Source organism: Panicum virgatum, chromosome 3N, assembly GCF_016808335.1.
Source record: "Panicum virgatum strain AP13 chromosome 3N, P.virgatum_v5, whole genome shotgun sequence".
NCBI classification, from domain to species: domain Eukaryota; kingdom Viridiplantae; phylum Streptophyta; class Magnoliopsida; order Poales; family Poaceae; genus Panicum; species Panicum virgatum.
Window position 1 is genome coordinate 2749761 of NC_053147.1, and position 22867 is coordinate 2772627.

At 43.8% G+C, this 22867-nt stretch overlaps 3 protein-coding genes across 3 annotated transcripts; all 3 read right to left on the reverse strand.

Annotated features, from left to right (window-relative positions):
• Positions 1–5839: 5839 nt before the first annotated feature.
• On the reverse strand, positions 5840–8132 carry LOC120663701 (fructose-bisphosphate aldolase, chloroplastic-like). The gene is made up of 3 exons (XM_039942594.1): positions 7347–8132; positions 6791–7261; positions 5840–6703 (listed from the first exon to the last, which is right to left on the reverse strand). Exons 1-3 carry the CDS (start codon positions 7494–7496, stop codon positions 6155–6157), a joined length of 1170 nt encoding a protein of 389 aa, XP_039798528.1. The 5' UTR covers positions 7497–8132; the 3' UTR covers positions 5840–6154.
• Positions 8133–8692: 560 nt separating this feature from the next.
• LOC120663702 (calcium-dependent protein kinase 28-like) lies at positions 8693–13101 on the reverse strand. Its single transcript, XM_039942596.1, has 7 exons — positions 11888–13101; positions 11233–11376; positions 10966–11118; positions 10736–10851; positions 9651–9818; positions 9314–9538; positions 8693–9216 (listed from the first exon to the last, which is right to left on the reverse strand). The coding sequence occupies exons 1-7, from the start codon at positions 12495–12497 to the stop codon at positions 9085–9087; spliced, it is 1548 nt and encodes a 515-aa protein (XP_039798530.1). The 5' UTR covers positions 12498–13101; the 3' UTR covers positions 8693–9084.
• A 4848-nt stretch (positions 13102–17949) lies between these two features.
• LOC120663704 (probable sodium/metabolite cotransporter BASS1, chloroplastic) lies at positions 17950–21089 on the reverse strand. Its single transcript, XM_039942598.1, has 7 exons — positions 20632–21089; positions 20379–20519; positions 19763–19918; positions 19559–19680; positions 19332–19469; positions 19082–19142; positions 17950–18351 (listed from the first exon to the last, which is right to left on the reverse strand). Exons 1-7 carry the CDS (start codon positions 21031–21033, stop codon positions 18163–18165), a joined length of 1209 nt encoding a protein of 402 aa, XP_039798532.1. The 5' UTR covers positions 21034–21089; the 3' UTR covers positions 17950–18162.
• Between the last annotated feature and the right edge of the window lie 1778 nt (positions 21090–22867).

Below are 22867 nucleotides of genomic sequence, written 5' to 3' on the forward strand. Positions count from 1 at the left end.
GGAGCGCACGATTAGGGTCACTCGCTACGGCGCTGACCCGGGGAGTCCCAGGTCGGGAGGCCTCCACGTGTCCGTAGAGGGCCGGCAGCTGGCCGGGTCAGGCGCTAAAGGCCGGCAGTTGTCCGTACTCCTTATGGGCTTTGCCGGAATGCGCCTATTAGAATGTTGGGCCAGTATTTGTTTAAGGCGGGCCCGCTAGGCCCCCCGGGTTTACGCCCCCATCAATTGATTTCCAGAATGTACATTTAGTTTCAGAAGAGTTGCTAAATGCAGAGCAATGACTTGAACTGCCCTTGCAGGCACATCAGGATGGGCAATCGATGTTTATGAAGTTGATACAGACCAATCTGATTGATGACCAAATTGTGAATACACAGGTTGATTAGGAATTGTGCTTCGATTCAGTTCATCATAGTGACATTCTGGGAGCGTTCATGACTAGGAATTGTGCTTCGATTCAGTTCATCCATGATTAAAGGTGTACGACTAGGAATTGTGCTTCGATTCAGTTCATCCATGATTAAAGGTGTACGATGTGTTCAATGAGGCATCTGACATTGTTTCACGAGATAAATGTACAGTGTATCTTTTTAATTGAAATGTACATGGATGTTTTTTTTTGCAAAAAAAATGTTTCAGAAGAGTGACATGTTCATGTGAAGAAAAAAATATGTCGCTGATTAACAAGTAGGAAAAAATGACATGTCTCTTTGTACTCATACTGAAAATTAAATAGTAACTTTCATGTAGACATTACAAAGCAGCCTAGAAAGATTACATATTTTCGTGATGTGGGACTCCATCAAAATCTAATTTCCTAACTGGTGGCTGCAATGTGGAAGCTTGATCAGATAAGATAGGTAATATATGAAAAAGCATCACGATTAATGAATTAGGCCATGATAACCTTACCTGTTTTGTGTTCGCTTTGGTTCCACAACCACCAATGATGACGGTCTCATCAACAATATCGTCCACCTCAGCCTGATCCTGGGATCCTTCTTCCTGGGTCTGGTGGCGGCCGTTAACTATGGCGCAAAGGTCATTGCAGTATTGTGCGACCACCTCGAGTCCCTGATCATGGAAGTGCTGGGCCAAGACAACGACAGGCGAGTGTCATCAGAACTGTCGCTGGCGATTTGATCACATGCACGATGAGTAGATGCGTTTAAGTAGCTGCGTGCTTGGTCTCCTCGTTGAACGGCAGGAGAAGTCGCCAGTTGCCACCAAGCCGCTGCTGCAAGAACAGCAGCTGCGCAAGCGACGCCGCTCCGCACGGCACGACGGCAATTCGGCAATTGTAGTCTTGCAGCGGATGACGGCAAAGGCGGCGGCGCTGGGAGGACACGAAGAAACAGGCTCCGTAGAGGAGCTGTCGGCTCCGTCTAGATGCTCATGTAGCTCGCCAAGCCGAGCTGCAGTGTTTGACTAGAGGGGGAACCGAGAATATCTATTGCCGTCTGATCCGATCCATGCCCATGCGGCACTATCTAGGGGCGGGTCCTCACCGGATGCACTTTGGGGGCCGTCCCCACACAATTTTTTTTTCCGGTGGGAAAGCTAATGTATACCAAATTGCATTAATGATGATTTTGTGAGCAGGTATGTCAAGAAACTACTTGAATGCCTAACAACTACAAGACCATGTCACTTGAGAATTGAGTGATCGCATCCAAATAGTGCAATTTCACATCTCCATATAGAATCAATATTTTCAGCATTTGAGTGTACCCACCATAAAAAGTCAATCAATCTTGAGGTCGTGTATTGCTTGCACATAACTACATATATTTTGCAAGTATTAATTCAGCAATGAATGAATTTCATAGCCTACACTTGCACACATTTACATACACACTAAAAGGGTTTATTATCAAGGAAAGAATTCAATATCATCTCATATTTTTCACGCGTGGGTTACAAGAAAATGTTGTGTTATCCTTGCTACTCATCATAATCTCACTCCTTATGTTTTTTATTTCAAATATTCCTCTCCTCTCTTTTTCCGATGTATCACAAGTATACTAAACAAATAAATAAACAAGCATGCTCTACTCAGCATATGATGGCCAATATAAATAGAAGAGTAAGTGAACTAATATGCCACATGTCAATAATCTACCATTGCATGCATTTTATGTTTTAAGCCTAACCAAATATCCCTCTCCTCTCTTTCTAGTGTAGCATAAGTATACTAAGCTTGCTCTACTCTGCATATGATGGCAAATATAAATAGAAAATTACTTCCTCACAATCTAAAAAAAGTGTGTGACCTAATATGCCGCCACATGTCAATAATCCAACAATGCATGCATTTTATGTTTGAAGTACGGCTAACCAACTAGAAACTAGCAGAGAGTCAAATTGAACAAACAAATGGGACATGTACTCTGAATGTTCAATCACACTTGACTCTTTCTACCCTTCACACCCCCATTAGCGTATACAGAGTAATAATCCTCCTGGCCTTTGAAATTTGCTTCAGCGTCATGTAGAATCACCCTGCCAGCTCTTTGCATCTCGGACATGTAGAACGCCCCCTTCCACCTAGTAATAATTCGGTACATACCAATGATTTATTGAATTATTTCCAAGGAAGCGAACTATGGTGGTTATTGAATGTTGAGTGTAGCAAGCAAACTGAATCCATCTAATCAATCACTTGCATCAGTTTACCGAGCAAGCTAAGCATGTATACGTTGTTGCTGCATGCTGGCCTGCTGCTTGATCTATCATTGTCACTGCCACATTATTCATCCTGACCAGCCCTTACACTGGGGACAGAGGTGTTTTGTAAGAGGTAGAGTTACTTCATCAACACACAGTGCATGATCGTATCACATGTGTTTAAGAAGAAACATGAACGTTTTTGGTAAAAATTAGCTAGATTCCAGCATAAAAGTGTATTATCAATTCATTGTACAGAGGGAGAGGGGTAACACAAGTAGTGTCGGACGAACAAGCGAACACGGTATTCTAAAGAGAGGACCGTTTCTACGATATGTTGACTTTTGGTACATCATATATTATTGACAGGTGGGCCTTGGAGCGTCTGTATCCTTTTCTCCGGTTTGGAAATCAATCCGGTATCGGACATGGAAGATAGCGACACAGACGGTCAGATACAACTGTCTTTCGGTATTGCCTTGTGTTCTTCTGCTAGAAAACAAGTCCTCGCAGGTTAGGAGACGAAGTTACGTTCCTTTCTACTAGGAGCCTTGACACGCAACGCCTTGCTCGCCTCATGTTTTCCAGCTGCTCGCTGCTACCTACATCTGCGCTGACACATGCTGTGCCATGCATGCTTCATATGCTTGCTGCTTTGTCGTACAGTACCACCGCCCCTGCAGACTGCTCATTTGTCATTGCCAACAGTTATAACTTATAAGAGCCACCTGGCCATCACATGCAGGAGGAAGCAAACATCACCATAAGCCATCATCATCAGTTCTGCCGCAAATTAGCCAGCAGACGCAATACAATTGTATTCAAACTTCAGAAATCTTGTGATCTTCAATATCTTAATTTGATCCGCACAATGACCGATTATTATAAAATATGATCCTTGCCCAAGTTAGAATCCTGTTGTATTTATTTATTTGATTTTTTTCAATTATTGCATCATGATGACATCACTCTTGCTGCACAATAATTTCAAATTCCCGTTTACTTCCCAGTTCCAAAAACATCCCTTAATCCCTTGAAACTTAGGGCTTTTTTTTCATTATTGACCCAGACCTGTAAATGCTCATATTATTCACCCCGCCGTCTAATAGCTATGCTTTTTTAGCAATTATTTGTGCCCATGTAACCATAGCAAGGTGGTCTACCTTCTTATTCTGTTTAGGAGATGATTGGTGTACTGTTTATAATTTATTATGTTTGTTTTCTTGAATATTAGCTATGGATCTTTTGTGGTTGATTGCTTCAGTTAAACCAAAAGCAGTTCGTGAACCTACAAGATCACAAATTAAAGACTAGCATCAACAACAACAACCATAGTGAAAGACCTCAAAACTTGGTGTTTTCTATAATCCTCATGTAAACTTAATTGTATGGTCCTGCGCATTACAAATAAAGTACAATTCTATACTTGGTATCTTTTGTATTTATTTGTAGCATAAGCAGTCAAAAATAGTATATGTATCTCTATAGTATTGTAATATTGAACAATATTTTTTTAAGCTTGCGAGCAATTTTTTCTCTCTCCCGTTGCAATGTACGAGCATGCTTTCTAGTTGATTAATAAGTAGGGAAAAGTTGGTCTACCTTCTTATTCAATTTTAAACTAAAAAATTCATAAGTAATTTATTTTAAGACAAAACATTATGAAATGGGTATCAAAAGTTTTCTAAAAATACAACCTTTCTATTAGCATAATACTTGTCAGCTGTTCAAATACAATTTTTTATGTTCATAATATTTGGTTACTTGTACTTATACCTATTATTTTTTTAATAACTAATATTTGAATGGAGAAATAATAGATAATTTACATTTTTATAAAAATTTTGGTACTGGTTTCATATTTTTCTGATTTAAAATGAATTAGTTTTGATTTTTTTAGATCTAATTAGATTTTTTAATTTTTTTAGTAAATGCAAAACCACCTTCAAAACCACCCCAGGGCCAAATTTGTCCGGTTTTGTAGTTGAATGTTGAAAATCGGACTTTTGCGATAGTTCGAGAGCGTAAATTAGACTTTTCCCTAATAAGTAACCCCCTCGAAGACCAACTCTCTCTCTCTAGCTCTCTCTCTCTCAGCCATGTATAAGTCTACATAACCCCCTCAACTATTGGACCTAGACTACTTAACCCCCCCAAACTACAAAACCGATTATTTTACCCCCTGATGTTTCCAAAACTGACCAAATAACCCCCAAGGCGGTTTTGGTGGGTGGTTTTGTCTTTGTCTTTTTTATTTATTTCAGTTGAATCTTTAAAAAATCATCACAAATCACAAAAAAAATTCAAAAATTGAAAATCAAATTTTGTTAGACTCTACATGAGTAGATCTACATAGTGAATATATAATATGATATGATTTAGTATAAATTTTTTGTTGTAGATTTAGATCTATACATTTTTGCAATTAATGGAAATAATTCATATCTGCAATTTCCATTGTCGAATTGTGGTGAAATTTTTATGGTAGGCTAAATATTGTATGCTTGAACTCTAGTAAAAACCTCATACTCATTGGATCATGTATACCTTTGTTATAAATTTGATTTTCAATTTGTGAATTTTTCTATGATTTGTTACGATTTTTCAAAGATTCAACTGAAATAAATGAAAAAGAAAAAGACAAAACCACCTCCAAAACCGTCTTGGGGGATTATTTGGCCGGTTTTAGAAAGTTTAAGAGGTAGAATAACCAATTTTGTAATTTGGAGGGTTAAGTAGTCTAGGTTCAATAGCTGAGGGGGTTATGTAGACTTGTTCCTATATACATAGCTGATAAGTAACCACGCAACATCTATCAGGTTTGAAGGATCAAAAGAAAAACCGATGTGGTGGGCTCCTCTGGAATTTGCTTCAGCGTCACGCGTAGAATCACCCTGCCAGGTCTTTGCATCTCGGGCCCGTCATCGAGATTTGCTTTCACCCAGTAATCCCATCGAGATTTGCTTTCACCCAGTAATAATCCGGTAACGTATGTACCAGTGGTTTATTTCCAAGGATGCGAACTGTGGTGGTGGTTGAATGTTGAGTGCAGCAAGCAAACTGAGCATGTGTACGCCCATGCTGGCCTGCTGCTTGACACGGTGGCCAATCGCATGATCATATGGCGCGCGTTTAAGAAGAAACACGAACATTATCTCGGTAGGAAATTAGGTTCGTTCCAGCATAAAATAAAAGTGTATTATCCATTCATTGTACACGGTAATAATTGATTAATTAAGTAGGGAAACCACCTCGACGGCCAACTTCTTAATACAATCTCTCTCCGATAGCCATGCATCATATGATTATATGTATACATAGCTAATTAATTAAGTAGTGACGCATGCAGCATCTCTCGCGATCATGGCGACCGAGAATACGCTTACCTTGCTTTAATCCGTAGTGTATATTATGTATATATATATATATATATATAAATATATATCGTCGTCCATGGCGATCGATTATATATATATATATTAATTATTTAGTAGCTGTAGTTCTTGACGAACATTCCCTCCTTGGCCTCGGCGGTCTCGCCGTCGGAGGTGTACTTGCCGAGCTGCGCGAGGGAGTTGGCCTTGGCGCGCAGCAGCAGCGCGTCCTGCGCCGCCTTGACGTTCTCCGGCGCGCCGCCCCACGTCTTGAGGCAGGTGTTCTGCAGCGCCCGCGCGTAGGAGAAGGACACGTGCCACGGGTTGGCCCCCTGGTTCATGGCGTTGAGGTTCTGCGTCGCCTCCACCTCCGACTGCCCGCCGGAGAGGAACATGATGCCGGGCACCGACGGCGGGATCCGGCGGTGGAGCAGCTTCAGGGTGTACTCGGCCACCTGCTCGGGGGTGGCCTTGTCCTTGGACTCGGCGCCGGGGGTCACCATGGACGGCTTCAGCAGGATGCCCTCGAACATGACGTTGTTCTCCGCCATGGCGTAGAAGGTCTCGGCCCACACCTTCTGCGCCACCTCGAAGGTCCGCTCGATGCCGTGCTCGCCGTCCAGGAGGATCTCAGGCTCCACGATCGGCACAAGCCCGTTGTCCTGCAGTGCATCGAAAGATTATTGGTTGATGATATCGATCCATATACACAACAGCAGCAGCTAGCAGCAGCCATCATGCACATCTACCTGCGAGATTGCCGCGTAGCGGGCCAGGCCCCACGCGGCCTCCTTGACGGCGAGCTCCGAGGGCCCGTTGGGGATGCTGACCACGGTGCGCCACTTGGCGAAGCGGGCGCCCGCCTGGTAGTAGGCGGCCTCGCGGGCGGCGAGGCCGTCGAGCCCCTGGCACCACGACTCGTTGTTGGAGCCGGCGAGCGGGACGAGGCCCTTGTCGACCTTGATCCCGGGCACGATGCCCTGCTCCGCCAGGATGTCCACGATCTTGCGCCCGTCCACGGCCGACTGGTACAGCGTCTCCTCGAAGAGGATGGCGCCCGAGATGTACTGCCCGAGCCCCGGCGCGGTCACCAGCAGCGTCCGGTACGCCTGCCGGTTCGCCTCCGTGTTCTCCAGCCCGATGGACGCCAGCCGCTTCCCGCACGTCGCGTTCGACTCGTCCATGGCCAGGATGCCCCGCCCCGGCGACGCCACCGTTTTCTGCATGATGCGCAAGCTAGCTGCTAGCGGATCGATCGGGAGGAGGAAGAAGAAGAAGGTCGGAACGAACGAGTAGCGAGCGTACCGCCGTCTTGACGAGCTCATCGGCGTAGGCGCTGGCGCGGACGACGACCATGGACACGGTGACCGGCCTGGGCGCGGCGACCTGCCTGCTGGCGCCCCATTCGGACTTCTTGGGAAGGAAGGAGGACTTGAGCAGGGTAGCAGAGGCCATCGTCTTAGCTTCTCTTGCTCAAGACTACTAGCTAGCTTCCACCTCCAGGAGCGAGCGAGCGAGCTAGCTAGGGCTCTGCAGCAGGCTGCCACTGGGATCAGGTTCACACGAGTGATCGATCGAACCGATCGAGTGTCTCCGTCCTTTCTTAGGATGGTGAGAGCTGCAACAACCTCCCGTATTTAAACGAAAACCAGTGGTGGCCGCGCAAGCACAAGGGATGGATGTGCGTTGTGAGGCTGAGGTTGCCCTCGGGATTTCGGTCCCTGATTCCCTGATGGAGTGGCTGCTTCTCACTGGCTCCGATACTGTTGCTATCGATCACCTCCTTTTTCTTGTCCTGATCCTGAATTCCTCATGCTGGTGAGATCTTTCCTCTCATTTCCATCCCATTTTATTTTGTGCCACTGCCCACTGCCATGTAAAAAGTTCCTTCTCAAGTTGAAAGCAGGCTGAGCCATGGAATTGCTGACATCAAAAGGAATCCAAGGTTGGCTGATGAGGCTGACGGAGAACAACCAAGCACTGAAACACAGAACGCTGTGGACGCATCTCGCCAACAACTGTTGCCCGTAAGATGCTACATGCGTCCCTGCGGCGGGCATCTCGCCGGAGAATACATCCGTGGATCGATCGTATTCGCAGGGTTGGTTACGTAGTTTTTGTCGAATGCTGCGAATTTCTTTTGGAGGGCATCCGGTGATGGCAACAGCTGCAGGTTTTTTTAATAAAGGATAAACTGACCTCTATATCCAGCTGGTGGATAATGCTAATATGCGGCTAAAACGCTGACTTCTCTACACCTCAAATGGATGTTTCTTCAAAAACTAGAAGAAATGCACCTAAGCTTCAGATTACTTCTTCGCTCATGTTCCATCCTTGCAACTAGTTTGCTGCCACGCGCTGTGTGTGCTTTGTGTGGCTGCAGGGGCACATGCGGCGGGGAGAACTCCAGTCCAGTAATGTAGCGCTCCTGCAGATCATCTGTCTGTCCCGACACATGATACAATGATCTTCGCATACCGGAAGGAAATGCACGTGATCATTATTCCTGAGTAAACACCTCTGTAGGAACACATGAAACATATCACTTTAACAGCTAGTATTACGTGAACAGAAGCAGCAGGCACTCAGGCAGGCATGGCCTCCTACAGGCTACAGGAAGACAAATGATGCAACCGTTCCTAGTACTGCAATAAATGGGGGAAAAACAACGTTTTTCCGACAAATCATCAATAAGAAATTGGTTTGAGAGAACATGTTTACAAATGGATGGTAATTCAAATGGAGAGACCTAGATGCCTATCTTATGGGACAACAGCAGTGTACACTGACAACAAAGGTCAGTCATGGTACAAACCTGAAATTATCAACAACATTCATGACAAGACAACAGGACTCGAAGTAGCATAGTATATCATCTCCCAGCACCTAAAATTTGTTACACGGATACCATAGTATGCTCTTCCCACTAACTACTTGTACCACTGCAGAAATTTAACAGCTTTTCGGTGGCATTGGCATCAGCTGATGAGGCACACAAAACTTCAGAACGAAGCATCTGGAAAGCAGAATCCTCTGGTACCATTTAGTTCTCAGAAGGCTTCAAGAGTTCACCAAGATCCACATGCAAGCTGTTCCGCATGGTTCGCCTTCCAGTTCCACCAGCATTGCCCTTTCTCATCATTGCAGCAAACTCGCTATAATCAATTTGTCCATCCTGAAAAATGATGTATTTACTTGTTAGCGCCCAATTAAATAAGACATGAGACAAGGGTTAACATCAAAAGAATAAAAGATGGGTTAAGAGGACCAACATTGTTTTGGTCCACATCTTTGATCATATCCTCAAGATGAACATCAGAAAGACCAAACTGTTGGCATGCTTGTGAGAGCTCATCAATTGTTATGAAGCCACTCCCGTCCTTATCAAAGAATGCGAATGCTGACACCAAACTTTCCTCCCTCTCTAGTTTATTCATGTGCAATGTAGCAGCTAAGAACTCTCCATAGTCAATGGTTCCACTGTTATCAATATCAGCCTGATATACAAGACAAATCCACATTAAAATTTCAATGGTACCTACAATCAAAGGACGCTACACTGCAACTATTTTCTTTGGACAATAGACGTAATGCAATAGTAGTACTTACTGCATCCATTAAAGCCTGGATTTCAGGTTCCTTCAGTTCTGACCCCACCCTTTTCAGACCATTCTTCAGTTCATCATAAGTTATTGTCCCACTGTTGTCAGTATCGATCATTTTGAACAACTCCTTTAAGCCTCCGATCTCCTCCTCAGAAAGGCTTTCAGCAATCACCTGCACGAACAAAAAGATGCCTCTGAAAAGATCAATTTCCATGGTCATGGCACGTATCACATACCATCATGTCTTATTAAGCATTTGCAATCATATGATATCTATTATGCAAGAAACCAGTTCATCTAGAGTTCAAGCAAACAATATTGTACAGCCCATAGTGGAAACCTGGTCATTGGTTGTTTTAGTATTGTGTCAGTCAGACAATTAAGCAAAAACAGAGAATCTCTTCTCTTCAAAGAAAAAGAAAAGGACAACCAATTGTGAACAACACATTCTTCTGAACTTCTGTGAATTGTATGGAAGAGAGGTGTAGGTGACATGCCACCTTTTTGTTTACAGTGGGACTGTTTGACATGAAAGGTTGTGCGGCAGAACTGCTATTAGAAACAACAATAGGGGGTTAAATGGCCTGGTTTCAAAAGTTTTGGTTTTTAAGCAGATGTGTGCAAATTGAGCCTTCTGAAAAAATTAAGGGGACCAATGTAGATTTAACATGCACAAAAAAATCCAGTTAACATGGAAAGCCAGGGCCAAGAGAAAGGAAAGCTATTAGAAACAACAATATGCAGTTAAATGGCCTGGTTTCAAAAGTTTTGGTTTTTAAGCAGATGTGTGTAAATTGGGCTTTCTGAAAAATAAAGGGGACCGATATACATTTAAAGTGCACAAAAAAATCCAGTTAACATGGAAAACCAGGACCAAGAGAAAGGAAAAGGATACAGATGAAGTTAACTTGAGCGCACAAATATAGTAGGTTGTAACTTGTAAGACAGTGTTGTAACAGAAATGATGCACGGAACCGAACATTGCTCTAAACAAAGTACTGGATTTTGCTTGCAACATAATCACATATCAACAATGGGATAAAAAGTTCTTATCTGAGAGGAATTTGAGAGGAAGGAACTTCTTCTTACCCTCAATGCCATCTTCTTGAGCTTGTTCATTGCAGAGAAGTTTTTCAGCCTTGACAAAACAGCAGAATCAATAGGCTTGTCAGGTGCAACAGCATCATCAACAATCCATGGATGACCTGGCATAGTCAATGTCACCATGTATAATGAGAATGAACTTCCATGACCCAGGAGCACAAACATGCAAACGAAATCACAGAGAGAGAGGGAGGGCATGTAGGCAGAAAACTTACATAGAACCTCATGAGCAGTCAATCTCTTTGTAGGATCCCGGATAAGCATCTTACGGACTAGATCTTTAGCACTATCAGAGATACTTGGCCACGGTTCAGATTCCAAGTCAAGTTTGCCTCTCAAAATCTGCCTGAAGATCCCAGCTTCACTCTCTAAAAGGAGGGTAAAATAGGAAGATTTTTACATATGGAAATATGCTAATGTCGGTTAACAACAATAGATCTTCAAATAGCAAGTCAATGGTTGGAATAAACCAAATGCTTTACCTGCCCAGAATGGGGGTACACCACATAGCAAAATATACAGAATCACTCCAGCACTCCAGACATCAGCTTCTGGGCCATAGCATTTCTGAAGCACCTCAGGGGCAACATAATAGGGGCTACCAACAACGTCAGAAAATTTATCACCTGGAGAAATGAATAGAATAGCTTTCATTATGTGTTCGATCAATCACTATCACTTCAAGGAAAACAAAAACACAACATAAGCTGAGAGTTCACTAATCCTATGCACTATGTAAATCACAACAAGAAGTTGACGTTTGCCACAAATTCCGTTGGATTTCTATGAGAAGATACAGATCTTGCCATCAACCCTGAAAAGGCCTATCCCTATTAAGAAGTATTAAATACTCTGACATCGCAACACTGATTTTTCTCCAAAATTTCATTACAATTTTGATATTAGCAAAATTGTGACAGACTTATTTTATGCTAGCAAAATGATCAACATATGGAAATGTTAATATGATTGCAAGTCTACCAAGAACTATCTAAAGAGCACTACTCCCTACCAAACCCAATGCTAGCAGCTAGACCACATAGAATAGCCGCATCATGTATTCATGTGGACCAAATAGCAACATTGTACAACACAAATTTTAAACCAGATAGCACAAATAATTGCACAGATACGCACCGGGCTTGTAGAACACAGATAGCCCAAAGTCAGTGGCCTTGAGCGGGGCATCCTCAGCGGTGCTCGCGAAGAGGAAGTTCTCCGGCTTGAGGTCCCGGTGCATGACGCCGAGCGAGTGGCATCCCTCCACCACCCCGACGATGGTCCTGATGAGCTGCGCGGCGGCGCGCTCGCTGTAGTGCCCCTTGGAGACGATGCGGTCGAAGAGCTCGCCGCCGGCGCAGAGCTCCATGACGAGGTGCACGAAGAGCGCGTCCTCGTAGGCGCCGCGGATGCGGACGACGTTGGGGTGCTCGGAGAGGTGGTGCATGATCTGGATCTCCCGCCATACGTCCTCGTAGTCCTCGCGGCACAGCAGCTTGCGCTTGGGGATGGACTTGCAGGCGTACTCGGCGCCGTCCGCCTTGCCCACGCACTGGTACGTGGTGCCGAACTGCCCCTGACCCAGCTTCTTCCCGATGCGGTAGTGGTCGCGCACGTTGGCCGTCTTGTGCGGCAACACCGATGCCGGCCGCCCCGCCGACCCCGTCGACACCGGCGGCGGCAGCCGAGCGTGCGCATTGGCGCCACCCGCCTTCCCCCTGCCGGGGCCTTGCGGGTCCGGCTGCATTGTCTTTCACCGGCGGTGGTTCCTCCCCGGATCAAGAACGTAACCGTACGGAGGGCCTGCCCTTCGTGGGGGGAAAAAAACACCGACGAATCCGCGCCGGCGACCGATCAGAAATGAAAACCTTTTCCGATTCTGGGTACTCTCCGGAGGAATCTGTACGGATTGAAACCGAATAGCTCGAAGGATTGGATCTTGGCGTGGGTGCCTCTCGCCTTTGGGGATCCTTGGGGGAATGGCTGACGAATTGGGCGCGACAGAGGAGCTTTAGCGGAGGTTTATGCGGCCGGGCAGACCGAAGAACGGAGAAGAAACGCCAACGGGAAGGCGAAGACGCGAAGCAACGGGATTGCTCTGTTCTTCTCTCCCCTTTGGAATTGATTTGCTTGATTCTTGCGGGAGATTTTAAGGAGAGGTCACATGCGAAGATTGGATTTTTCCTCCATGTGAGGGTGGAAATCTACACGGCTAGGTTGGTGATCGCTCGGGGATTGGATTGGGTCTGCAAATGAGAACGGATCGCTAGGGCATGTGGGGAAGCATGTCGGTGGTTATCGCCTTCGCCTCCCTTGGCGAGAGCGGAGAAGGGGGGGGGGGGGGGGGGGAGGGGGAGGAGGAACCGAGGAAGACAACGTGGTCGGAAACTTCCCTTTCCATTACTTTTCTATTTTTTTTGTTTCTTTTATTTATCTCATTGTTTATCACTCCATTGTTGGAGCTTCTGTTTAATAAATACTAAAACTTTTGTAATTTGAAGGTAAACTAATCGTGACACATCATCAGCGAGTCCAAAAATTAATTTCGTAATATGTTTTCAATAGGTAAAATGCTATGTTAGCACAATTATTCAATTGTAATGTGAGCTACCAATAATGGGAAAACTTATCTAAAACTAGTTCAACAATGATGATAGGCTTCGATTACCAAATTCCATTTATCACCCTATCCAATTTGAGGCTGTTTGTGTTGTTGGACCATTGCTATATATCACCATAACAAGAAACTCTCCAAACTTTCAATGCTCTGTTCAGATGGTTTGTCAGCCGGTCAGCCAGTAATGTTTTTTTCTCACACCAAATCAGCATCAACCATCAGCTATCAGCCAGCAGTCAATTAACTTTTCTCTTACAGCAAATCAGCATCAACTACCATCCACAGTCAGCTAAACAGAGAGCACATATCTCACCCGGCCCTATAACGATTGATCAATGTCATGGTAGTGCTATAGTATACACACATATACACATTGTTCTGGTATTGAAAATTTTCACCGATCAGATATTGTTTTCCAATGTATATGTAACTGATAAATTTCAGATGACAATTCCCTGTATTGTAATTGTATTTTTTTCTTTTGTGAAAAGTGGCTAGGTGTTCAAAAATAATAATCTTGTTGGGCATGTTTAGAGTGTGTTTAGTTGATGAAAAAGTTTAGATTTTGGTTCTGTAGCACATTTCGTTGTTATTTGACAAATAATATCTAATTATAAACTAATTAGGCTTAAAAGATTCAGCTCGTGATAATCTGTTAGACTGTGTAGTTAGTTATTTTTTCAACTGTATTGATGCTCCATGCATGTGTCCGAAGATTCGATATGATAGGTACTATGTAAAAAATTTGGGAACTAAACAGAGTCTTTGTAAATAAAACTTTAAACCATCTTTTAGAAGATTTAATTAAAACTTATTTGAAAAGGAAAACCTACTTGCGCAAAGACAAAAATGAAGCCTACTGGTAAGTCCTGCCTTCTCTCGAAAGTTCATTTCCGGGGGTTGCCTTAACAATAGTGGCACATCACCATAATTCCATTTGACTAACTCCTACCAATAACGGGATGAGTTCCAGTCCCAACTATTTCACCAATGATGAGCATTTTGTGGCTAACAACAATGATTTCTGATTTCAAATTATGACCCCCACCCCATCCAATTACAGTTAGATGGGTTTCTCTGTATATGACTTTAGACAGTTTTTTTTTTTTTTTTTGAGATCGACTTTAGATAGTGTCCAACTGCCACTTTTGCAAGCGCATATCCTCATGCTTCCTTTTAGATTTTGCAAAGATGCATGAGGAGGAAGCTGCCAAGTTGTGCAAAGGAATGAACACTAATACTAAACAAAGGACACAATCACACAACACGCACATATAAAAATAAAATAAAAAATGATAGTGAAAGCGCTTAATTTTTCAATGGGATAACATGCATCCCCACTAATCACGCACTGGTCTCCTTGTCATCTTTGACTTTTTTGCACCAAACTGCCGGGCAAGTCTTCAGATGAACAAAAGCGCTGGAAAACATTGCAGAAATGATTGGAGTCTGTCCATAGCTTTCTGAAATTTATGTTGCCTGCTTCCACTAATAAAATGCCAAATGGGCATAGTGATAGTTTATTAATTCCCTGTTCATGTATATATTTGTCAAATTAATATTTGATGTTGCTCTGATTTTAAATGAAACAAGTGCCATATGCTCTTTTTTTTCATGCGTTCTTGTTTGCCGTTCGTCTGTGTTTGTGGTTTTTTCCTTTGAAATTCTAGTGCCAAGTGGCAATAATGAACATAAAAAAAACTAAAGCATACGATTTGTGTCTAGATCGTATCCAGTTGTCATGACGTAATTTATTTCCCAACCCTCCGTAGTAGAATAGTCACGCTACGAGAATCGTGATGCCGGGCATTTGGTTCTAATCTTGGTCGCTATCTCCTCAAGAATAGCTGTACGGACCTCGCACCAAAGAAAAAAAAAGAATTATTATTATTATTATTGAGAACATAAAAGACGAACCAATGCAGCAATGACTGACAAATTACAGGACGAAGCCGACTCAAACGTACTGTAAGAACCACCAGTTCTCTTTTGGATCTTGGGAACCATCATCTGCAACTACGAGGCAGAGACTAGTTAAATCACAGCACATGATTCACAGACCATATGAAAATTAAATATTTGAACACAGATCAGAGTGAATAATAACTTTACTAATCTCCACTTGAACAAAGGTGGCTGACATCAGCCTCGGCAAAGTAACATAGGGCATAGGCAAAGGGGAGCCACGTCAGCACCAGCTCCTATGCATTCCTTTCCTGTTCTATTCTACAAGGGTTAGAACCCTGGAGGTAGCCACAGCCATTGTTGAAACCAACCTGTAGAGTTCCTGAAGCTGTAAACAGGCAATAGCCATATGAATCGATCAGGGGTTGGCACTGCAAAGGTTGCCAAGATTTCTTTTTTTCCTTCAGGATTCAGGAAATCATACCAAAACATATCGTACGACAGTTCGACAGAGAGAGCAAGATGAGCAATTCGGAGCTCTAGACAATTTCATTAGGTCCGTGCAGTTTGCAATCAGTGGCAGCAACGGCAGGCGAGTCTCGGCCATGGCGAAGTGGGGGATACTGTTTTTTTTCCAGAGCAGTCCAAGTGGAGTATTTTATTACAAACTTGATCCGTTAAGCCTGACGACTCATTCGCACGATAGATATCATGCTAAGTTGCTATCCACTAAGGGGTGTTTAGTTTGTGAAAAAGTTTGGGTTTGTCTACTATAACACATTTTGTTGTTATTTGACAATTAATGTCCAATCATGAATTAATTAGTATCATTAAATTTATCTTGTAGGAATCAGCTAGACTATGCAATTAATTATTTTTTCAACTATATTTAGTGCTCTATGCATATGTCCAAAAAATCGATGCGACGGGTATCGCGCAAATTTTTTTGGGAACTAAACGCATCCTAACCAAGATTCAGAAAATCGAGACCTGATCTTGGCATGCTACAGTGTTGATCTTTTTTTTTTTCGCCGAACACATTGTTGACCATTCAAACCCCAATCTAAATTAACATGCGAGGGCATCATCATTCGACTCCAGGAAAAACATAAAATACAGCTGATAAGATCCTACGTATGTCCTGTTCTTTAGTGTTGCTCAGATCTTTACGTAAACATTTCTGAACATCATTATTCAACTCCCAGAAAAAACGAGTGACTCACATGATTCTACAGCTGTCCAACGAGTGATTCAGATTATGCAGACTAAAGAAGTCTGCAGTCCTGTAGGTAAGGATGAGGAGAACGATAGAGGCCGTGTTTAGTTGTTTTGTAAAAATTTTGCAAAGGAATTTTATTAATTTGAAGTACTAAATGAAGTCTATTTATAAAACTTTTTGCACAGATGGGTTGTAAATCGCGAGACGAATCTAATGATGCTAATTAATCTATAATTAATTTATAATTAGCGGATGGTTACTGTAGCATCACTGTTGCAAATCGTGGATTAAGTAGGCTCATTAGATTCGTCTCGCGATTTACTGCCCATCCATGCAAAACGTTTTGTAAATAAACTTCATTTAGTACTCCATACATGTGTCAAAACATTTGATGTGATGTTTTTTTTGTATTTACGGGTAAAGATGGCCAGAGATGGGCGACTGCTCCCATGAACCTCACCAGCCAGCACATCTCCATGTGGGGTTGCTGCAACCTTGGCTGCACTTGCGGAGGATAGTGAGGGCCAACGGCCACGGGGGCGATGGCCCCCACTAGATTTCTAATTTTTTTTTCTTATGACCATCTAATTTTACTAGCTCTGACAGTCTGCGCACCCCCCCCCCCCCCCAGATTTTGCTCAAGCTCCGCCACTGCTTGGCTGATCATTGCCCCAAGTGCATCGATGCGATGGTACATGTCCCTGACTGATGCCATTGCACCCACCCTGCCTCCCAGTGCACAGGCAACAACAGCCAAAGCAGGGGCATAGGGTTTTGTTTGCAGACACATAATTGTACCAGGTCACATGCAAAATTATTCCTATGGTTGCAGAAATGAGAAAGGGGCCCATGCATTTTGGTCCTGAACTAAAATGGGTCCTGCAACTCTAATGTGGCTCAGCCCAACAAAAGAGTCTTTTTTTACAGCTAAACAGGTTCACCTTGAGCTCTGAAGAAATATCAAATATCAGTGGTTGCATCAATCCTAGACGAAGATCACATTTTGGGAGGGACTTTTTCTTTTAGCTTTGCATTACTGCAAGCCAAATTTCCTCAAGCAAGAAATCTGCCATAAGTGACAGAAACAACTAGCTTGCTTGGGGAACTTGGTTATGGAGAACCAGTGGCTTCAGCTCAGACGAAGGCAACCCTATTCCTACCTTTGAATGCTAGCTGGAGAATTTTTAACACAGCACATTAGGACAAACATAATATGGGTTCTTTCTCCCTTTAGTTTGCAGATGCACATAGTACAGTTCTGGACTTCTAACTTGGGGCAATATTAATTGACAGCATACCTCCTCAAGTTCTTTTAAGTTATTGAATGTGGTTAGGGATGCAAGTTATATATATTTTCGGTTATTGGGTCGACCCAAAAAGTTGATAAAGTGAACTAGAATGTCATTCTGCGTAAATAATTTGGGAAGAGAAATGAACTAGAGTGGCATGCCATTGTAATTAATTAGCTGATCCAAAAAATACTATTGGATACCCACTTGCATCCTTAAATGTGGTTATTTCAAAGCTCACAAAGGCAATAAATATTCCAGAGCTATCAACAATATCCACAAAACAAAACAAAGGCATGCAATAAACAGTCAAAACAAAAAGGAACCATGGTTTCAACACTACACATGACAGAGGAGATTAAGCACACAGCAGAAAAGTAGATCATGCATTGTGCATGTCAGTGGTTTCATTCTTTGAACCAGAAGGTGTGATATATTGCCATACGAGACCTAGTGTGCTGCCCATGATGTTCATGATGACAGCTGAGAGTGCAGGTGGCAGGGCGACCAAGAATGAGGAGAAATGTGCAGCTGCTAGCACTACCCCCAAGGATGAATTTTGCATTCCTACCTGCAATCCGGGAAAAAAATAAGGCTATTGAATATTTTTCAGATTACATATTCAAATTCAGTATCGGCATTGTAATTCTGAAAGACAAACAGGTAGAAAGCATTCTAAATAAAACATGGTCAAGGCAACAGAATTATAGTTTTACAATTTCTGATCCTATGACCTGAATTTGTAACAGCCTGCCAGTACTAATCCCTACAGTCACAAATAAGTGATATTTTGGACAACATGCGTATGCAAAAATTGCAGCAATGTACACTGTTTTCATCATATACTTATAAGGGTGCACTATTTTCAACATATACTTATAAGGCCAAGTAAATTTATACAAATTACTACGTTCAAAAAAAATTATACACATTGTGAAAGCACTTTTCAAGATATAGGCCAATATCTCATTCATAAGGATACCAATAGCCCAAGTTTAAAATGTCCAACTGCATGCATACCAAAATGCCTCTTATTTTTATTAGAGTAGAAGGATACTTGAGTAGTAGGAGAGAACTAATTTATGTTAACTAATAAACTAATAATCTGATATTTGTGACTAGTCAGTCAATCAATCCTCCCAAGTATTTTACACATCTTAATATAAATGTAAGTATGCTTGAAGAGTTGCTTTGTTTGTCTACTTCAGTATTCTAACATGGTTTCAACAATGAAATATAATCCTTCGTTTTACTGGTCATATTAATTGGGAGATATGGTTAGATCTGGTCACGGTCCATACCTCAATTGATATTGCTCTCCTTTGTTTTTCTTTGAAGCCACCAATAGCAGCTGCTGCATACCTGTTTGTTATAGAGCCATCTAAATAATTAGACATCTGGACGCCAAGTAACTGAATTTTGATGGTTCACACCAAGTTCAGTTCTACTATACTCTTTCTTTTAATGAAAAAAAGATCCCTTAAAGTGCAAATTTGTGAATTACATCACATGTAAAGGCCTAAAGGGTATCGTATGCATTCTTGTGCTCACCCAACAAAGAAGCCAGCAAAATGCAGCAAGATGACAGAGAGCATGACAACTCTGATATCCCCAGAGAAGAAGTCTCCGTTCACAGAAGATGCATCAGCAATTGTGGATCTTAGCCGTACAAAATTCTCAGAGAAGACACTGTAGCATTAAAAAATAAAAGGTAAAAGGATGCACAGCTTCTCCTATTCCCAGGCCAAAAAAACATGATAAATTTGAAGGATCGGAACCTGGAAGCCAGAAGCGATGAAGCCAAGACTGCCATCAGAGGTGCAAAAGGAGTAACAAATTGAACTACTGATGGAAATGCTGTTTGTATAGAAGAACCTAATAGAATTGGGGCAACAACAACCTGAAGAGGGAAAAAGGTCAGAGACAACGAAACTAACTAGAGTAAAATTTTGCTATGAACTAATGGCGTCAGAAAATTTCACCTGCAAAGTACTGAGAGAAAGCTTGACAGCATCCACAGGAATGTAAGCACCAGCTAGAATTTTCGTTAGCAGAGGTGTAAGGAACACTGCAGCAAGAGTGCTGCAGACAGTCATCACGATGGATAATGGAACATCCCCTTGAGCAACTAAAGTCACCTGAACCACTATATGAAAAAAATTAGGTCAGTGCATAGGAGAACACATCTAGGAGAGAAAAAGATCATGAGGCGGAAAAACGGAATTGCTTATAACTGTTAACAAATCGAAACTTTTTTTTTTCAAATTTTCAGAAGTTCAGTAGCATTGTCCTGTAGATGGGTAAACATGTGCACCTGTGCACTTAGTGCATGTATGAACATCAGACGTTGGATTCTCCAGAAGCTAAAACAACCAAATACTCAACTCCCATTTCTATGAACAAATGCATCTGAAATCTCATTTATAATGCATCTGAACTCTCAATCGCATAGCTATCAGTTCACTTCAGTACATAACAGGAAAAGTGAAGTCCACTAAAAAATAAAAAAAAGGGGTTGGGGGGATCCGCACTCTGGCAGAAACTTACAGAAATAGGGAGCGTAACATCTAACAAACAGAATTCAGCCGACAATCTTACCACATTGGACGCAGTTCCTCCAGGACAGCATCCCAGCAGGATGAGGCCAGCAGAGAGGGATGGGGGGAGCCCCAGCGCGCGGCTAATGATCGACCCAACCGCAGGCATTATAGTGTACTGCGCAGCGCACCCAAACAAAATCTGCAGCACAGAGACGAATCAAGATTGCAATGGATCGGCACGGAGCAAATGCCAAAAATCAGAGGAGGCAGAGGAATAAGCTTCTTCTAGGAAGGAAGGGATGCGTTTGTACGGCGAGGGGCCTATCGCGGAGGAGGGCGGCGAAGTCCTTGAGCTGGAGGGTGAGGCCCGTGGCGAGCATAATGAAGCCGAGCGTGGCGGTGTACGACCCCGGCGCCATGTCGACAAACCACCGGAACGCCTCGGGCCGCGCGATGGCGACCGACGCGCCAGCCGTGACGTAGGCCGGGTACAGGCCGGCCGCCGCGGCCAGCGCCGCGTGCCACCGCGGCGCGGGCGGGGGCGCGGCGGGCCCCTGCTCCGCGCGGCATTGGACTCGGAGGGCGGCGGAGAGGCGGCGATGGCGGTTGGTGAAGGGGAGATGAAGGCGCAGCCGTGTCACCGGCCGGGACACGGGCCTCGCGGACGGGATGGGGCGGAGTGGGAGGGGGAGGAGGAGGAGAGGAGGAGCCATGGCGAGGGTGGCGTGAGGTCTCGGGTGGCGTGGCCTCCGCGGCGCGGCGCGGCGGTTGGTTTTTGTCCGGCGCGCGCGCGGAGGGGAGTCAAGTGTGGCGCAGATTTTTATGGCGGGTAACCGTATTATGAAGGCGGCTTTTTTAATCTACGTCTTCGCCCCATGGAGGCTGGTTGCATTTTCCACGTCTCTGCTGTTGCCTGGGAAAGAAGAAACCAGGGGGTAAGGTACTAGGGTTTAAGAAAATCGATATGAAATGACTACCCATACGTCCTGCTAAATAAAGTTAAATGGCACGATATAAATTCGTTTTTCTTTTTTCGTATGAATACTAACGTATTTAATTAGGACCGTGGAGTGGGAATATTTAGGTAATGAAATAACCAACTAAATAGTTTGGATTGAACTCTAGTGCTTTCCTCATATCCAGATGCGTGATGACCGAAAGTAGCTCTCAATCGCAACCTCGAACAACTATATATGAGCAAGGTGTTCCATTTTTGCTGAACTATATATGTATTCCCGTAGTAGATATTATGAAGGAAGAGGTTGATTGATTGTTAGTCCAATTTCAATAGAAATATTATGAGCATTAAATTTACTCACATGTATAAGAGAGAGAATATAGAATGTCATAGGATGTGAGAGGCATGAAACTCCTCTGGCATGATTATCTAGTTTACAGTCTTGATAAATGATAACTGTGTGATGATCTTAGAAGTTACTAATTAAATAACATGATTAGTGCATGTGTTGCTATATGCGTAAGTACTTGAGTAGTGTTGCCTTTCTTGATGCAAAGGTTAGTTTATTAAAACTAAAAGGTTGTCATGTCAACTGACTTCTGTGGCTCAATCAGCGGCGGGTGCAGGCTGAAAGTCTAGAGGAGGCTCATTCATCTCTCTTCTTCCTTCTCTGCTTAATCTCCATTTTTTTTTTGAAGCAAACGGACTTGTATTATACCAAGGATACGGATACAGCACAGTACAAATACAGGAACATCCTAGAACGATACAGATAGCACAGCTGTCCACCTGTTTTTGCACAAAAGACCCTTACAAATAGATCAATTACGGAACAGTCCAAGGGAACTTCTGGGCATCTACGAGCCGCCGTCCGCCGCCGTTCTTCTTCCCCAGCCGCAGCGCCGCCGAAGATGGAAGACAGCAGAGACGCCAAGATCAAGAGGAACACCATCGCACAGAGGCTTTCAAGCGAGCCGCAATAGAAAGAACCGCTGAAGACGCATCGGCCGGGGACGCACCCCATGCTCCTCTGACCATGAGCTTGAGCACACCACTAGAAACCAGCGAGGAAGACACCCAAGCCCATCCACCTCTCATCCATGAACCCACCAACCAGCTTTCTGCATCTCGTCGTCAACAGCAACCACATACCTTGTGCAGCCGCTGACGAGACTCCTACATCGGAGCAATCTAGAGCCAAGGGAAACAACGCCATGGCGAAGCTCCCGACTCCAGTTGACTCCGCCCCCACGCACCCCTCGTTGGCGCCGGAGTGAGCGCAGGCGAGACGGGGTCGGGGTGGGAGGGACTTATTCCTTGCCGCCGCCGCCGCCTCGCCGACGTCGCCCGGAAACGAAAACCTAGATATACTAGGACCTAATCTACACCGCCGGACGGAGAAGCACGCACCCCCTTACCTCCGGGGCCAAGAAGGCCACCGGAGCTGAAGAAGATGGGCTCTCTCGCCGGCGGGAGCACGAATCGCCCTTCTTTTTCCTCTCTCAACTGTAGCACGGGAGGGTTCGGGGGAGTTGGACTTGGGAACGGGCTGCTTAATCTCCATTGACACATGGGTTTGTGGGAGTTCA